The 19,791-nt window shown below is 33.9% G+C and overlaps 1 protein-coding gene across 5 annotated transcripts in view; it reads left to right on the plus strand.

The window, feature by feature from the left end:
• LOC127700992 (pyruvate dehydrogenase phosphatase regulatory subunit, mitochondrial-like) overlaps positions 1 to 8,590 on the plus strand; it is a 58,770-nt gene extending 50,180 nt beyond the window's left edge. The window contains exons 16-19 of one of the 5 annotated variants that reach the window (XM_052204748.1): positions 2,441 to 2,530; positions 5,743 to 5,922; positions 6,241 to 7,796; positions 7,847 to 8,590. In XM_052204748.1, the coding sequence (XP_052060708.1) occupies positions 2,441 to 2,530; positions 5,743 to 5,922; positions 6,241 to 6,639 (669 nt within the window). In that variant the 3' untranslated portion in view covers positions 6,640 to 7,796; positions 7,847 to 8,590. Of the gene's footprint in view, positions 1 to 2,440; positions 2,531 to 5,742; positions 5,923 to 6,240; positions 7,797 to 7,836 lie in introns of all 5 variants that reach the window. The other 4 variants (XM_052204747.1, XM_052204750.1, XM_052204749.1 and 1 more) reach the window with 4 other exon arrangements.
• The last annotated feature ends 11,201 nt before the right edge of the window (positions 8,591 to 19,791 follow it).

Here is a 19,791-nt window from a genome sequence, read left to right on the forward strand (position 1 = left end):
ATACGGCTAGTTAGAATGCAAACCGTTCAGCTTGCTAAATATCCAATAAGTTCCACCAAATATGCAGAAATTTTAGACTGGAGGCAAACCCTACACAATTACACTAGCTCATTGAACACCAGCTTGGTTGGACAATACTTAAATGTATGTAAAACTATGATCCAATAGAACATAGGTGGGTATACAGGCAATCAAATCTTGTATATATCCAAGTAAAAAAAAATAAGTGTTCACCGTACACCAGTGTTGTATGCAAGAATACCGTGAACTGAAAATGTCAAACAAATATGAAAACTTTCATGTTCAAATGTGTATAGGACTATAGGTCGGTATGCCGACAAGCAAACCTATGAATTCCATTTTTTTCACAAGAGTTTATTGAAAAGCGGGTTGATATACAGGAATAAACCCCTGAGTGTTGCAGTTAAGAATTGAGAGCTTTCTTTCAAATTCAAACGAAGTTGAAGGCTATACAAAAGTAATTCCTTACATCCATGTAATTCAGCCTTTGATGGAGATATGTCTCTTTCACAATCATACACATCTCCTTATTTATGTATATAGTAAATAAGAAATGTTACTACACAGTAAATGCTTAGCATTCAGGCATACAGACTTGCCACTACAAACATGTATCCAGAATAAGGTTTTAGAATACATGCAGGCATACCTGGCTGAAAAATGCCAAAAATAAATAATAATTTAAGTCTACATACACCAGGTTCGTATGCAGGCATACAGACCTAAACTATGCCAAAATAAATATATTAAAGGTTCTATATACAACAGATTTGTATGCAGGCATACAGACCTGACAAATACTAGTATACGCAGAGAGTGAGAGTTTGGCATACGCCAGGTCGCAGCATACAGACCTGACAAATACTATAGTATACGCATACAGTGAGAGTTTAGCATACACCAGGTCAGTATGCTGGCATACAGACCTGACAAATTCTAGTATACGCATAGAGTGAGAGTTTAGCATACGCCAGGTCGGTATGCAGGCATACAGACCTGACAAATACTAGTATACGCATAGAGTGAGAGTTTAGCATACACCAGGTCGGTATGCTGGCATACCGACCTGACAAATTCTAGTATACACATAGAGTGAGAGTTTAGCATACACCAGGTCGGTATGCAGGCATACAGACCTGAGAAATACAAGTAAAAGAAAAAGACTGAATTTAGCATATTATTCATTGAAACATCTGAAATAAAGATGGGTAAATGCTATGTTATGTATATATAGCAAAAATGGCGTAAAAGTATAACAAAAATGCAGAATGAGTAATATTTTTAGGTTTATTTGCTTCAACTATTTCCTGGGTGTTGAAATAGTTCATTCTAGCATCCTATGAAAAAGATTAATGATAAAATGATGAAGTTTTGGATTCGCATAAACAAAAAAAGACCAAAAATCTTGCAAAAAAATTACAGACAAATATAAATAATGCTATACAGTGACTTTTTAACGCGAAATATATCAATCATGCCAAAAGATGTAGCTTTTTCACACAAAAATGAGCTAAATGGCATATGAGAATTTCTAATTTTAGATGAGAACGTATTAAAACTGGGGCTATACTGCTATCACCTTGTCCATCTGTTTGTCAGTCATTCATCAAACATTTTTATGTCACACTTTTCTCAGGTACCTCTAAACTGAACAATTTCATATTTGATCTGTCAACGACAACATATATTTGTTCCGCCTAACATAAGTTCTGCCTAACATAAGTTCAATAATATTACAGAATATTTCTTCCATCTGGAACTTATCTTATGAAGGAACTTCTATTTCATGACAGATCAGCAGCTTGGCAATGATGAGTTCTAAAGTGTAGGCACTCCTGGGATATGTCAGATACCTTCTTCCTGTTTGATGATACTTTAAATATCTCAATTTGTTGAATGAACTTGAAAATTTTTGTCACATATTTCTCCATTACTACTGAACAGAATGACTTCATATTTGATCATCAGCTTTATAATGCAGAATTGTAATGTGTGAGTGCTTTTTAGATTTGTCTGCACCTACTTCCTGTTTTCGGATACTTTGAAATACAAGTGGGGATCTGCATAGCAAGACAATGCATGCATTCTTGTTAGGATGCAGTTGTAAAGCATTTAAACATCTCCTTTTATTGATACCATTTTGCATGTTCAAATTTCCTTAGTACTAGTAAGTAAAATTACAAATATCCTGTAATTCCACTAACAAAAGTGAGGGAGCTACCATTTGATTTTTATGAGGGAGGGGGGGCTAGGATGAAAAAAAAAGCAGGACAGGAGTTTTGAGTAAAAAGAGATTACAACTAAAAAAAAATGCAGGACAAAATTTTTCATCCTAGCCCCCCATAAAAATCAAATGGTAGCTCCCTAATTAAACTGTTTATCATTCTATGAGGTTCACATGTCATTGTATTTTTGACAGGTTATAGATGTTGGATATGCTGGCGGTATAATAGCTATGAGGTTAACACATGCTGGGGAAGACGGCTTTGTACTGTATGTCCCATCAGAGGTAAAATATTTAGGACCTAAGAAGACACACATGATTTTTTATAGCATCTTTTTTAATCAGAGTAGCGTTTGTACCTTAATTTGAAAAATTCTAAATTCTGTCCTATAGATTCTATTTTTATAAAAAAAAAAGAGACAACCTTTCTATATAATCCTTAAAAAGTTCAACTCCCAAGGATGACTTGGGAATAGAAATATGGTCACTTAGGTCTTCTTCCAACTGGCAGTAAAACCTTTGCCAAAGTGGGGCGTCCATTTGGATGTGCATGATGCTATATGTTGCTTTTTATGAATTTTCATGAAAAATGAGCTTCAAGCATGAAAAGGCTTTAAGCATATCTAATGCGAAAGACGCGATATATTGGAAAATAAGAAAATTCCAAATTGTTTATGTTTTTTTTTTCATACCTTTTAAGTAAAGTTTTTCATGTTTTAACGGGTCCATTTCGTATATGGGGCATCTTCCCTAGCCAAGGTTATGATCCAGTCCCTTCCTCTCCACCCTTGACAGATTAAGATAGAATTTCGGATCCATGAGGTAATGATTTCCATTGGTTGCAGTTATAACTGGTGCATCCAATCAAAAAGCGCCTTTAAGATGATCACGTGTAAATGAAGAAAATGTAAATAAACAATTGCCATGTGCTGATTGTGCAACAAGTCTTTACCCCAAAAACATAGGATGATATTTAGTGACAATTTTAAAGTTCTTAATCAGCTAATTGAAATTCCTGGGTATGTTTCTAGTGGAAATGTTGGAATGTTTGGTGCCTGCTTCACAAAATTTGTAAACACTAGACACAACCATTTTTACACCTCCACACTGAAGAGAGTTCAAGTGCTGCCATTGGTCAAGAATGATGCAGTCAAAATGGGCGTGACTTTTTTATCTACCGTTAGATGGCACAGCATTTTTATTACAAATGTTTCCTTAATATGCCATGGGTGAAGTGTGAAGAGGAGGGGACTGGATCGTAACCATTGGCTAGCAAAGATGTCTATGGGGATGAAACAGTAAATCCCAAAATAGTTCAAAATAAGATCTTACGTAATTAAGACAAAAAAGGAAAACATACTCAAAGTAAAGGGCTATTAACATAGGATTTTGTTCAGAAAATTATATCCATAAACAACATTTTCAGACTGGTTTCAATTGTCTAATCTTAGAATTTTAGTTTTAATAACAGAAACACAAGAGATTATTTTGAGATTTTTATTTCTTAGAACAAACACAACGAATGATGTGTTATTATTTCTGTTTATGTTTAACCATGATAATCATAATTTGAGGTAAATGCTACTGGCATATATTTTTTTATATATTTCAGTGATAATGAATTTGGTAGAGTAGGTGGGGATATACCTGAAATTTTTATTTTATTCTGAAAATTGAAAAAAATAGGTCAGCAGATCTATAAAATGACAAATTAAAGAACCCTTGCCTTCCTGCTTTTCATGTATAACATAGGCAATCAAACCAATGTGGCATCCAATAATAAACAGTCCGATTACTCAGAGATTATATAAAGAGGAAACCACCATTAATATGTGATGATTTTAAAAGCTTTTATGTGCACCATAAGTTGATGATTATAGAATGACATCTATAAATGTTTATTTTGCTGACAGAGACAAAAGCTATGAGAGTAGATAGAAGTTGATGACTGTAGAATGACATCTATAAATATTTGTTTTGCTGACAGAGACAAAAGCCATGAGAGAGATAGAAGTTGATGACTGTAGAATGACATCTATAAATATTTATTTTGCTGACAGAGACAAAAGCCATGAGAGTAGATAGAAGTTGATGACTGTAGAATGACATCTATAAATATTTATTTTGCTGACAGAGACAAAAGCCATGAGAGTAGATAGAAGTTGATGACTGTAGAATGACATCTATAAATGTTTATTTTGCTGACAGAGACAAAAGCTATGAGAGTAGATAGAAGTTGATGACTGTAGAATGACATCTATAAATATTTGTTTTGCTGACAGAGACAAAAGCTATGAGAGTAGATAGAAGTTGATGACTGTAGAATGACATCTATAAATGTTTATTTTGCTGACAGAGACAAAAGCTATGAGAGTAGATAGAAGTTGATGACTGTAGAATGACATCTATAAATATTTGTTTTGCTGACAGAGACAAAAGCTATGAGAGTAGATAGAAGTTGATGACTGTAGAATGACATCTATAAATATTTGTTTTGCTGACAGAGACAAAAGCTATGAGAGTAGATAGAAGTTGATGACTGTAGAATGACATCTATAAATATTTATTTTGCTGACAGAGACAAAAGCTATGAGAGTAGATAGAAGTTGATGACTGTAGAATGACATCTATAAATATTTATTTTGCTGACAGAGACAAAAGCTATGAGAGTAGATAGAAGTTGATGACTGTAGAATGACATCTATAAATATTTGTTTTGCTGACAGAGACAAAAGCCATGAGAGTAGATAGAAGTTGATGACTGTAGAATGACATCTATAAATATTTGTTTTGCTGACAGAGACAAAAGCTATGAGAGTAGATAGAAGTTGATGACTGTAGAATGACATCTATAAATATTTGTTTTGCTGACAGAGACAAAAGCCATGAGAGTAGATAGAAGTTGATGACTGTAGAATGACATCTATAAATATTTGTTTTGCTGACAGAGACAAAAGCCATGAGAGTAGATAGAAGTTGATGACTGTAGAATGACATCTATAAATATTTATTTTGCTGACAGAGACAAAAGCCATGGGAGTAGATAGAAGTTGATGACTGTAGAATGACATCTATAAATGTTTATTTTGCTGACAGAGACAAAAGCCATGAGAGTAGATAGAAGTTGCTGGTGATATAGAATACCATTCCATTATTCGTTTGAATTACACATAATTGAGCTCACAATACAAAACTTGCCTTTTGGTCTTTGGCAGATCCGTCTAATAAGCAATCAAATAAAATCTCCTGATTTTTATAAATTCTTAACTTGTCTTCTTTTTTGGTGATTTTGTCTACTATTGGAGTAACTGTCCCGACTTATCTCCCATGACTGAAAGATTAGAATTGTTATCTACCCTGTCTGAAAATGATTGGAGTTCTTGTATCCACTAAGCTCAACTGTTTGAAAGATTTCTGGTGTCACCACTGATCTCCCTGACTGTATGACATGACAATGGAGAGAGGAATGAGCTACAGTATTTATTTTTATCTTTCAGTATTCGTTACACGTATATGACACACTAATGAAGGCAGGAAAAGATTATGGAATAAGAAATGCTGGATATTATGCAATGAGGAAGTTAAGGATTGAAAAATTCTTTGCTTTCTGGGGACAAGATCTTACTACAGATGATACGCCTTATGAATGTGGCCGAGATTTCAGAGTTAAGTTAGATGTAAGTAGCTTGAGTAAGGGACTAGTGATGGAGTAACAGTAGGGGAGGGAAAGGGAAATTCTTTGCTTTCTGGGGACAAGATCTAAATACAGATGATATGCCTTATTAATATGGCCGAAATTTCAGAGTTAAGTTGAATGTAGAACTGTACAGTTTGCTTATAAATGATCTAGTGACCTGAAGCAATTTTGAAACGTGACCTTACGATTCCCCAAAAGAAAAACATACAATTTCACTATAGCAAGGGTAATTAACTGCCTCAAAGAAAATAACTCTTGACAACTATAATAAATGACCTACTTTGGATTTTTATTTCAGAAAGGTGATTTCATAGGGAGAGATGCCTTGTTAAAACAGAAAGAAAATGGAATTAGTCAGAAGTTTGTTCAGTTCTTGTTAAAAGACTTTGATACAGAAAAGGATGTGTGGCCATGGGGTGGTGAACCAATCTATCGTAACGGCAAGTTTGCTGGTACTGTTACCTCCAGTGCATATGGCCCAACATTAGACAAGATGATATGTCTTGGCTTTGTGAGAGACTATGATGAAAATGATAACAGAATAGTTCATAAAAATATTAACAGATTTATAATGGACAAAGATGCCACCTATGAAGTGGTTGTAGGAGGACAAAGATTTCAAGCTGAAGCCAGACTTTATACTACAAAGGAGGCGTATACTACATCTGATCCTGTGTTTATTCCTGTTCCTAAGTAGGACATAGCCAAAGTAAACTGTCCAATCAATTATTCTATCTTGGTCCAAAGAGATGATGAAGACATAAAAAACTTATCACTTGAAAGTGAATTTTTAACATTGTAATCAGTAGGAGGTGTTTATTTTGATAGTGAGACATATGTAGGGCTGTATCCAGTATAAATATACAGATTTATTTAACATAATTTAAAGCACCATTAGCTATGATTTCCACAGTACCAATTGAAAAAATAAAAGTATGTTTCTGTTTCTGTCAAAATAAGCTCAAACAACTCGCTCTTATATCATTGTCGTGCAAGACAATAATTCAACATTTTTAGGATCCATATGCATGCAACCTTAAATGATCTCACGATCGATTGTTCACGTGCTCAGAAATTCAGTTATTGATAAGGATGTTTAGCTGAAAAATGAAAGTAAGGAACCAATTTTGTTTTAAATGATTCAGGGTGTAAAAACATCATTCTTATAGGGTGTACAGGTAAAATGATGATATTCATTCATTTTTTTTAATTTATGATATGAATACTGCTATAAGGCATTGCAACATTAAAGTTCCATTTACTAAGACAGTTATTTGTATAAGAGTTTTATATTTTCTATGTTCTTATTTGTACTACTATTTCGTGAATGTTGTATGTCTGTTACTGTTACTCAGATAAGAGAGATTAAAAAAAAAACTTAAAAAAAAATTTTAAGTAGCGTTTTTAAAATGCAGATATATGCTGTTCTATGTATAAGCTTTCTTGTAGATACAGTGATCTCCATCAATAGGAAGATTGTTGAAAGAATACAATATTCTGTTTCATAGGAAATTCAGACTAACTTGAGGTTAAATGATAGTCACTGAAAGTGTTCCACAAACTTTGTTATCATTAAAGAACAAGACCATTATTTTTGCAGTACCAGCTCTTAGAAATTAAGCCCTCATGTACAAAAATTACATAGGTGGAAATCAATTAAACTGTAACAAAGCCTTAAAAAATTCAAATAAGAATGTTAAATTCATTCTCTGGCCTTAATACACTGTAGTAGACATCATGGAGATTCTAAAAGTATTGTACTCAAGTTCTCTTAACTTAAACTACATCATGAAGGTTCTAAAAGTATTGTACTCAAGTTCTCTTAACTTAAACTACATCATGAAGGTTCTAAAAGTATTGTACTCAAGTTTCTGACTTAAACTACATCATGAAGGTTCTAAAAGTATTGTACTCAAGTTCTCTGACTTAAACTACATCATGAAGGTTCTAAAAGTATTGTACTCAAGTTCTCTGACTTAAACTAATACTATGTAGCCAAAATGAGATTTTTTTATATCCTTTTTTGGACATATTTGGGGCTAAATATAGACATTACTACTCCTCTTTTAAAAGCAATTTAAGCAGCAGAATCAATGTGATTTTAAAACATAATTTACTTATGTAAACAACAATCTTGATTGTGCAAATTGAAATTAAAAAAAAATATAGCTTAATATCAGCAAAATAAGACCAAACCAAAATATTTTTTGAATTTTATTCAAATTGATCAGCATTCTTTGTTATTTATTGTTGAATTTCAGTGAAACATAAATGGTAATGAATTAATCATAGACTAAATCAGATAAATGTTTTGATAATTCTGAATAAATCAGATTAATGTTCTGATTAATCGGACCTAATCATATAAATGTACTGATTACTCTGAATAAAGCAAATAATTGTTCTGATTAATCATAGAACAAATCAGATAAACATTCTGATTAATCATAGAACAAATCAGATAAACATTCTGAATAATCATAGAACAAATCAGATAAATGTTCTGATATAATTTGTGCACTGTAGAAATGTTTATCATGTGATTTTAAAAGAATGATGTGTTGTTTAAAATGAATGTTTACTCCAGTTTGTATTGTTTGTTATAATGAATATAAATATAAAGAAAAAATAAAACATTTTTTTGCTTTTTTAATTTCATATATAACCTTTGAGTTGAGATTTGAAAACTGTGTTATTTAGGCCTTTTTGGATTGAAATTTGTCAAATGAGCTCAAAATAGAAAACTGTTCTTCAAGACTTTTGTGGGTAAACATTTATCAATTACTGTTGCCCACATTATAATTTATAATAGCCTACAACGAGTTGCATCTGATGTCAGTGGATACAACATTAAGAAAAATTATACTTCTTTTACTTTTTATAACTAATGCTTTAATCTGAACTAGTATACATAATTGTTTAGGGGCCAGCTGAAGCCCTTCTCTTGGTGTGGAATTTTATAGCTGCATTGGTGACCCATTGGTGGCCATGGGCTGTTATTTGATCCGGTTGTTGTCTCTTTGACACATTCCCCATTTCCATTCTATATTCTACTTGTTGTTTATGGTTTGCTGTCATCATATATGTGTAATCATATTTAAAGATAGAACTTAATATAAGTTGCAACAACTTGTATCCAATCCTATTGCTTAATTAATTGCAATGTAATATCACTAAAAATATCTTGATGTGTCCCATGCTCATCTAAATATTGGTATTTCTTTATTTTGTCAGCAAGATTATTACAGTAATTAAGATATTTCTTGGCCTGTTGTAGTCTGATTTGTTTATATCACCCTGCATCTGTGTAAATCTTCAGTGCACACATGTTAATTGTTAACGACATCTCGTAAAGAATTTCCTCCAAATGGTGCTAGTACTGTGTTGAACGTCTTGTGAGGTGTACGGTTTTGCTTTGTGTTGAAGGCCATCCAGTGACGATAAGGTTAAAAACAGTCATCAAAGCACTGTTCCTTTGAAAAGATTGTTGTCAAGCATGTGAACAGATTTTTTTAATCTTTTACAGATGCCTGCAAACAAATTATCAGTATTATATAGGACCATAGTATAAAGGAATTTAGATTTAAATCATGAAAAAATTCTTGACACTCAACCATGCCAATTTTGAAAATATATGCTTTACTGGTTGGTTTATTTCATACAACAACAATTTCAATGTAGACCATTTCACGTACAACAGATGTCTTAGAATAAAAAATCCATTATTCTAAAAATTTTCTGTTCATTGCATGTAATTAAATTTGATGAAAAAAAAATCAATAAAACGAATTCCACCATTATACATGTAGTCTTCATTTAATGGTCAGGTGGGTAAACAGATAAAAAAGTCACTAATATAGTAGGAAACAAAGTCTCATTTGGTAGGAAAAAAAGTCACACATTTGGTAGGAAAAAAAGTCAAACATTTGGTAAATGTATGGAAAAAAATCACAAATTATGTCCATTTTTGTACAAATGTTTAGTAGTATTTCATTTCTTTTCTCTTAATTATTTTAAAGTTATACAGGCCGTTTAAAGGTAAATAAATGACATATTATTACAATGGAGAATATTCTTTAAGGATTTGTGTGCTATATTCTGTCAAGACAGTAGATGATGGATAGGAAATGAAGCCAATTAGATAATAACGGTCTGTTGAATTGTTTTTTCATGGACAACATTTTGTTTATTATCTTGGAAAATTGATTAAATTACCTCTGTATTCTAAAATTAGAAGATGTTGAAATATTCTGAAAATGAGTTGTCAGTGTAAATTTAAATGTTTATTCTTGACTTGACTGTAGTAGTTCATTTTCTTTCAATATTTATATTAACACTGACCACTCATCTTCAGGAAACTGATTGAGGGGTCATTGGGTGACCCATTTCTGGCACATATTCAACATAATACTTCGTATTCCAAATTTCATGCCCTGGTAAAACCACTTTGAACTGACTTTTTGTTTGATTTGTACTCGTCCTGAATATGCATGAACTATCTGCCCCTGGATCTTAAGCTCTCGTCCTGAATATGCATGAACTATCTGCCCCTGGATCTTAAGATCTCGTCCTGAATATGCATGAACTATCTGCCCCTGGATCTTAAGCTCTCGTCCTGAATATGCATGAACTATCTGCCCCTGGATCTTAAGCTCTCGTCCTGAATATGCATGAACTATCTGCCCCTGGATCTTAAGCTATACAAAAATCAATCCTACAGCAACAAGATAGACTTCCAAATCATTGCACGAGTTTCCATGCACTTACCAAGTTCTTCAACCTGGGACATAATATGTTAGTATAATAGTCCCAGCTTAACTCATCTGATAAACAAATAATTAATATTACCAGTTCTAGTTGGATGACTATCCATGCTATTGAAACTGCACGTCTTTTAAAAGTATTGTATAACATCCTGTTTTAATGTTATGTTTTGCTGTAGTTAAGGCCAGTTTCTCTGTCACGATTTGTTTCATAAAATGTTTAAACGTACCGTTAGTGGCAAGGAACTCGGGTGCAAACATTAGTAGGTGTGCATTTAGTAGTAAAGCACATTAATACTTCAATAAATCCGTTTCCCGACTGTAATTTAAAACAATCAATTTTTTCTTCGATTGTGACATCATCAAATGAGACTTAATTATCACCGGATTTGTACTTGCACGAGCACTACAACGGGTGTCACATGTGGAGAAGGAACTACCTACCCTCCCGGAGCACCTGAGTTCACCCACAGTTTTTGGTGGGGTTCATGTTGCTCATTCTAGTTTTCTATGTAGTGTTTTGTGGACTTGTTCATTTTTCTTTGTTTGTTTTTTCCCATGGTTTTCAGTTTTTCCTTGACTTATGGGTTTTTTTCCCATGGTTTTCAGTTTTTCCTTGACTTATGGATTTTTCCCATGGTTTTCAGATTTTCCTTGACATGGGTTTTTTCCCATGGTTTTCAGATTTTCCTTGACATGGGTTTTTTCCCATGGTTTTCAGATTTTCCTGACTTACGGGTTTTTACCCATGGTTTTCAGTTTTTCCTTGATTTAAGGGATTTTCCAATGGTTTTCAGATTTTCCTTGACACGAGTTTTTTCCCATGGTTTTCAGTTTTTCCTCGACTTATGGGTTTTTCCCATGGGTTTCAGATTTTCCTTGGTTTATGGGTTTTTTCCCATGGTTTTCAGTTTTTCCCTGACTTATGGGCTTTTTTCCCATGGTTTTCAGATTTTCCTTGACTTGTGGGTTTTTCCTATTGTTTTCAGTTGTTATACGACCGCAAAAATTGAAAATTTTTTGGTCGTATATTGGTATGACGTTGGCGTCGTCGTCGTCGTCGTCGTCGTCGTCGTCGTCTGGCGTCGTCCGGCGTCGTCCGAAGACACATTGGTTTTCGCACTCTAACTTTAGTTTAAGTGAATGGATCTCTATGAAATTTTACCATAAGGTTCAATACCACAAAAGGAAGGTTGGGATTGATTTTGTGGGTTATGGTACTAACAGTTAAGGAATTAGGGGCCAAAAAGGGGCCAAAAATAAGCATTTTTGTAACTTCCAGACATAACTTGTGTGTTAGTGTATGGATCTCTCTGACATTGTACCACAAGGTTCCATATCACACAGGGAATGCTGGGATTAAATTTGGGGGTAATTGCCTCAAAATATTAGGAATTAGGGGCCAAAAAAGGGGCAAAAAACAAGCATTTTTTTAGTTTCATGACAATAACTTGTGTGTAAGTGTATGGATCTTTCTGAAATTGTACTACAAGGTTCCATATCACAAAGGGAAAGCTGGAATTGAGTTTGGGGGTAATTGCCCAAAACATTTAGGAATAAGGGGCCAAAAAGGGGCCAAAAATAAGCATTTTTCTTGTTTCCAGACAATAACTTGTATTCAAGTTAATGGATCTCTCTGAAATTGTACCACAAGGTTCCATATCACACAGGGAATGCTGGGATTGATTTTGGGGGTAATTGCCCAAAATGTTTAGGAATAAGGGGCCAAAAAGGGGCCAAAAATAAGCATTTTTCTAGTTTCCAGACAATAACTTGTGTTCAAGTGTATGGATCTCTCTGAAATTGTACTGCAAGGTACCATACCACAAAGGGAAAGCTGGGATTGAGTTTGGGGGTGATGAATCATAAGGGGTTCAAAAAATTTGGGGGGGGGATTTTTTTTTTTTTCCTTTTTTTTTTCTTTTAAAATTTTCCATTTTAAGTTGGTTATTTCTGTTTTATATTTAAAAGCAAATAATAACGATATGGTAGGAGATACACACCAAACAGGATGTGTAAATTATTATAAAATAAGTATTGTGCAATAGCAAGAAATTTTCAATTGCACAGTATTGCACAATAGCAAGAAATCTTCAATTGCACAGTATTGCGCAATAGTAAGAAATATCCAATAGCACAATATTGCGCAATAGCAAGAAATTGTCAATTGTACAGTATTGCGCAATAGCAAGAAATATTCAATTGCACAGTATTGTACAAAAGAAGATACTTCGTATAAATTGCTTATTTCTTGACCAATTTCAATGGGGTTTTATTCTTGAATTCTTGGGGTTCTTTAATATGCTGATTCTAACCGTGTATTAAGTTTTTGGATTTTGGGCCCCGTTTTTAAATTGGTCCACATTGAGGTCCAAAAGGTCCAAAATTAAACTTTGTTTGATTTCATCAAAAATTGAATTATTGGGGTTCTTTGATATGCCAAATCTAACCGTGTATTTAGATTCTTAATTTTTGGTTCTGTTTTCAAATTGGTCTACATTAAGGTCCAAAGGGTCCAAAATTAAACTTAGTTTGATTTTAACAAAAATTGAATTCTTAGGATTCTTTGATATGCTGAATCTAAACATGTATTTAGATTTTTGATTATGGGCCCAGTTTTCAAGTTGGTCCAAATCGGGGTCCAAAATTAAACTTTGTTTGATTTCAACAAAAATTGAATATATGGGGTTCTTTGATATGCTGAATCTAACCATGTATTTAGATTTTTGATTTTTGGGCCCCATTATCAACTTAGTCCACATTGAGGTCAAAAGGGTCCAAAATTAAACTTTGTTTGATTTCATCAAAAATTGAATTCTTGGGGTTCTTTGATATGCTGAATCTAACCATGTATTTAGATTTTGGATATTGGACCATAATAGTTGAATGTCCAATTTAAAATTTTTAAGTTCTTAGACCACATTCATTCTGTGTCAGAAACCTATGCTGTGTCAAATATTTAATCACAATCCAAATTCAGAGCTGTATCAAGCTTGAATGTTGTGTCCATACTTGCCCCAACTGTTCAGGGTTCGACCTCTGCGGTCGTATCAAGCTGCGCCCTGCGGAGCATTTTATTTTTCTATAGTTTTCAGTTTTTCCTTGACTTATTGCTTTTTTCCCAGGGTTTTCAGATTTTCCTTGACATGGGTTTTTCCCATGGTTTTCAGATTTTCCTTGACATGGGTTTTTTCCCATGGTTTTCTGATTTTCCTTGACTTATGGGTTATTTCCCATGACATTTTCAGATTTTCCTTGACTTATGTGTTTTTTCCCATGGTTTTCAGATTTCCCTTGACTACAGGATTTTTTCCCATGGTTTTCAGTTTTTTCTTGACTTATGGGTTTTTTTCCATGACATTTTCAGATTTTCCTTGACTTATGGCTTTTTTCCCATGGTTTTCAGATTTTCCTTGACTACAGGGTTTGTTCCCATGGTTTTCAGTTTGTCCTTGACTTATGGGTTTTTTCGCTTGGTTTTCAGATTTTCCTTGACTTATGAGTTTTTTTCCCATGACATTTTCAGATTTTTTTTACTTATAGATTTTTTCCCATGGTTTTCAGTTTTTCTTTGACTATAGGGTTTTTTCCCATGACGTTTTTCAGATTTTCCCTGACTTTTTTTTTTCCCATAACGTTTTCAGATTTTCCTTGTTTCCACTGGAAACTCTATACTAAATTAAATTTACGACAAAAGAGACGATTTATTGTTTCCTATTGTTAATTTTCCCTTTTTTACGATAGTGCCCTTTTCCCCCTTCTTACAGTCTGTGTATTTCATCAAATCGTTCACAAATACCGATCTATAATTGAAGCCAAACAGCTCGCGACTAGTAAAAGATAATCAGTTCATTTCTGGGGCCTCGGTGGCCGAGTGGTCTAAGTAGTTACTACCGTAATCACTAGCCGGTCAACACTGAGGTTGTGAGTTCGAACCCCGCTCGTGCGGGTGCACTCGACTCCAATCTTAATTGACTAGTATTGTCAGTTTTCCTATCGAAGGTCGGTGGTTTTCTCCGGGCACTCCGGCTTCCCCCACCAATAAAAACTGGCCGCCACGAAATAGCCCAAAAGCGGTGCTTAAAAGTGGCGTTAAAACACCAAAAATCAAATCAAATCAAATCAGTTCATTTCTTTTTTTTTTATGAATTAACGATTTTATTCACAAACAAACAAACAAACAAACAAAGACAAACAAATACTTTATTTGGGTCTCACCTCTTTAAAACATTTGCTATACAGCACAATGCAATTATAACAGATCAATGTATAAAAGAGCCACTCTAAAAAGAGTTATGAGAGACTGCTAAACACACATGAACGAAATTTAACACATGCATTAGTATACCCGAATACAAGTTCGTGCTTAAGTATTAGATTTTTTTTTATTAGTTTTTATTGGCTTTGAACTAGCTTCCGTATAACTGCGATTACTCTCAGATCTATACTTGGCGTCTTTTGTGATTTTGTTAGGGTTTTTTATGTGCTCTGTACCGATCTAGTGAGTTATTGTTAAGCCCTTTTACTCTGATTTTTATGCCCTCCTAGGGGCATTAAGTTTTTCGGTCTGTGCATCGGTTCGTTCGTCCGTCTGTCCCGCTTCAGGTTAAATTTTTGGTCATGGTAGTTTTTGATGAAGTTGAAGTCCAATCAACTTTAAACTTGTTACACATGTTTCCTATGATATGATCTTTCTAATTTTAATGCCAAATTAGAGTTTTTACCCCAATTTCATAGTCCACTGAACATAGAAAATGATAGTGCGAGTAGGGCAACCGTGTACTATAGAGACATATTCTTGATATAGTTTGTTCTTATGTCGTACTGTTACACTACTGTCCCAGGTTAGGGGAGTGTTTGGTGCCAGCAAACATATTTAACCCCGCCACATTCTGTATGCGCCTGTTCCAAGCCAGGAGCCTGTAATTCAGTGGTTGTCGTTTGTTGCGATATATCATATTTGGTTTTCGTTTATTGTATTGTACATATGCGAGGCGGTTATTTTTCTAGTTTGATTTGTTTTACATTTGTCAAGGCCTTTTATAGCTTACTATGTGGTATGAGTTTTGCTCATTGTTGAAGGCCGTACGGTGACCTATAGTTGTAAACTTCTGCGTCATTTGGTCTCTATTGGAGAGTTGTCTGGTTGGCGATCATACCAGATCTTCTTATTTTTATATTTAACTTGTGAACTGTTTAACCGATGATTTTCAAAAAATTAGTATGTTGCTACTGGTCAATAAAAAAGGAAGGTCAAGTTTGATATTGACTGGCGTTTTTTTTTTTTTTTTTTTTACTTTTGTCGTTGAGATCTTGGCTTGATCCACGTGACTTGATCACCGGCGCTTGCGGAATGATACCTTAGATTGACCAGAGACTTTGTATTATGTCTCTTGAATGACTATAACCAAGTGTAGTTTAACTTCTTATATTTTGAACAACTCCACGTACAGGCTCCACCTTTTTCACTTTATAGAAAATATGGTAAAATATACCAGTTGTTACCATCCGAAAACAAGTGAAATGAAAATCTTATGAAACAAACATAAATAGGAACAACTTTGGTGAACTCTCCCAATAACACTGCTAAAATTGCTTGTAACAAGAATTCAATAATTCATTTGCAACCAAAGCCTCAAAAAGCATGAGCTCCTTATGGAACTATCTTAAGAACAAATAGAATGCACACGCTAGAATGATGTAGCTTTTTTACTGATTACGACTGAATTTTGTGTCTATTGTCGCAGACCAATGTCACAAAAATTACTATAGCCAGGATCCATACAAACAAAAGCCAAGGTCAGACGAACCTTGCATATATGCTTTTCTGTGCCTGTTATTATAAAGCTTGTTATGCTGTATGGGTTTTGCTCATATCGGTGACCTACAGTTGCTAACTTCTACGTCATTTTGGTCTCTGGCGGAGATTTTTTCATTGCTAATCCTATCATATCTTCGTATATTTTTATATCGACCTACAACTAATGGTTACCAAGAAGTTGATCACAAAACTTTAAGGGAACGACCATTTAACTTTGAGAGGCTGTTATGGTTAATATTTTCATTCTGTTCCACACAAACATCAAATTATATTTGTTTTTTGTTTTGTTTTTGTTTTTGTAAAACCTCATTAAATTTAACAGCCCAAACTCTTAATCAGAAATAATTGTTTTCCTTCTCCCTGATGAAAATATTAATTTCTTCGAAGTTGGCAATCAGAATATATTTTTAGCGAAATATCATAACCCCTCCCTCCCCCGAGTTTAATAGTCGTTCCCTTAGTTCATCAATGAAACTTGCATATGCGGTCACGGTGGAGTAAACCATCTTTGTTATTACCATTTCGAGTTTCGTTTTTACTTATAGTATCAGAGAAAACTGATACTATCACACTAGTCTCAGGAGAAAATGAACACATCAGGATAACAAGTGGCTCCTTAGAGTCTGCGACTCTTTTCACAAAAAATCTTACGATTAAATTGATCGTAAGTTATACTGAAATGTGTATGACTTACGAGTTATTTTACTCTTAAGTTTTTTTTTGAAAAGAGCCGCTGAATCGCTTACCTGTCAAAAAATTGAAATAATAGGCAAAAACTCAGAAGTTAGTAAAAATTCGTCTTTTAAGGGCAATTACTACTATTAAAGGGGCAGCTAATGGTTTCTGTCATTTTGGCATTCTTGTAGATCTTGTACACCGATCATTTTGGTTGTAAATAGTTTCTACCCATCTATTATATTTTTTTAAGATTAGAGGCAAATACTCGAAAATCTGTAAAAAAAAAATGTCTTTTAATGGCAATAACTCCTTTAAGAAGTCATCTGATAATTACGTCATATTGACATTTTTGTAGATCTTGTATAGCTGATCATTTTTGCTGTTCAGTTTCTACTTATTTATTAATTTTTTTTAGATGTTGACAAAAACTGGTAAATTAGTCAGAAGCCTACACATAATTTTTTTCACAAATTAATAAACAATGTTATCTGTAGATGCATATGAAGTCGTCAAAACTCTTTAACTATCGAATGTCATTTGTACACTAGTCTATCATCCTTAGTGAATCAGTGGAGTATTGGAACTGTATGTCATTATATTCCACCTTATATAGAAACTATAAACTAGAGCTTTAATTGGTTCAGATCATTTCACTTCTATCAACAAATACTTGAATGAACCTCAACTTAAGATAAATGATTTTTTTTAATTAGTTGTTGTTGGCCCAAGTTCAATCTGATGCCTAGTGTAGAGAGAATACCACGCTCTCCCAATTTGTTTTAGTCCTGAACATGCATGAATTATTTGCCACTGGACGTTTATCAATCAATCAATCAATCAATCAACTAGCTTTCAGTAACTCGAGTACTCTCAGATCTACGTGTAATGACCATAATTATTTAAATTCCTAAGCCGGTAGGGATTTTACAGTACAGGATATAAGGAAATATGAATTTCTTGAATTTTGTTAGATAGTATGAACAGAACAGAACTTCTGCATGATGTATCGAGTGTGTGTGTGTGTGTGTGTGTGTGTGTGTGTGTATCTGTCTATGTGTCTGTGTGGCCGGGGGGAGGGGGTGAAGGTTTAAGAATCAAAAGATAAATGGTCGATGCGTAGTCCTAAAGTAAGTATTATTATGTAGTAGTCTCAGTGTTTACGTGCCTATTTTTTAAATGTAGGATCGTCAATATGTACTATCAATTATACTCAATCAGAAACAGGTTGTGCTGCTTAATAAAGGGCTACGCTGATCCACGCTGGGCAATGCATATTGGAAATGTTGATTTTTTTTATATTTCCGATTGTTCTGCCTGTTAATTCATCAGTCAGATGAAATTGTAGAATTCTGTTTATTTTTTTCGACATTTTTTTTTCAAGTATATTATCATGATAAAATGACCAGTAAATTTTATGATTTTTGTACACAAAATTTTGCAACTAAAATGCTGAAATCCGTTTTCCGTCGGGGGGCGAAGCCCGGCAGACCCCCTGCCGCAATTTGTGCCTACAGTTTATTGGATGCCTAGCTACGCCCCTGGAAGTTAAAGTGAAACTAGTGACAAGAACATATACGCTCCAACCTGACAAATCAAAATTCACCGGTCACAAAGAATCTGATCTCTGTACATTATGAAGCCTATGTAAAGAAGGCACAAAGCATTTCCTATTAGAATGTACTGCACATAAAGGCATTCGAGAAAAACATCTGCTCAAAATAGAACAGTACTTAAGAAACAATTACAGAGAGTATAATTGATAGACTTGAAAAAGAGGACTTATTCCTAAAATTTATACTTGATTCATCCTAGAAAAAAATATCATACAGTTAAATTGAAGTGTGACAACATGAGAGACTTAGAATGCCTTACAAGAACTTTTTGTTATGGTTTACACACTAAACGGTCGTCGTTACTATTACACAAGAAGTGAAACATAGACAATAACGATGCAATGGAGATTCGTGGTTGGGTTTACTAATGGTGTTAATGCACAGATAGTTATAAGCTATGTAAATATACTCAGTTTTATTCGATCCTATAAGGGAGTGGACCCTTAGAAAGGGTGAAAATACCAGACAGGCAACAGGATAATATGCAAAACACTAAAATTAGTCAAAACTTGATATTTACTCGTTTAATTCCTCATCAAGGGTCATCCGATGGTCAAGGTCAAATTGGCATTTTTGTAGACCTTGTATTGCTGCTAGAGTTAGGGTAATGTTTGCCTTAGCAGTATCTAATAGAGTTTTTGAGTTAATAGGTAAAGGTAGAGCGCTCATTTACATATTTAACCCTGCCACATTCTTTATGTGCCTGTCCAAGTCGGGAGCCTGTAGTTCGGTGGTTGTCGTTGGTTCATGTCGGTCATATTTGTTTTCCGTTAATTGTTTTGTTATAAATTATGCCGTTTAATAGTTTTCTCAATTAAATTGTTTCATATTTTTCATGTCGGGACTTTATATAGCACACTATACAATATGGGTTTTTTTCTCATTGGTGAAGGGTGAATGCCGTATGGTTGCCTATAATTGCTTACATCCACTTTATTAGAACTTTGGTGGATAGTTGTCTCATTGGTAATCAT

The sequence above is a fragment of the Mytilus californianus genome, unplaced genomic scaffold (assembly GCF_021869535.1).
Source record: "Mytilus californianus isolate M0D057914Y unplaced genomic scaffold, xbMytCali1.0.p SCAF_5, whole genome shotgun sequence".
NCBI lineage: Eukaryota > Metazoa > Mollusca > Bivalvia > Mytilida > Mytilidae > Mytilus > Mytilus californianus.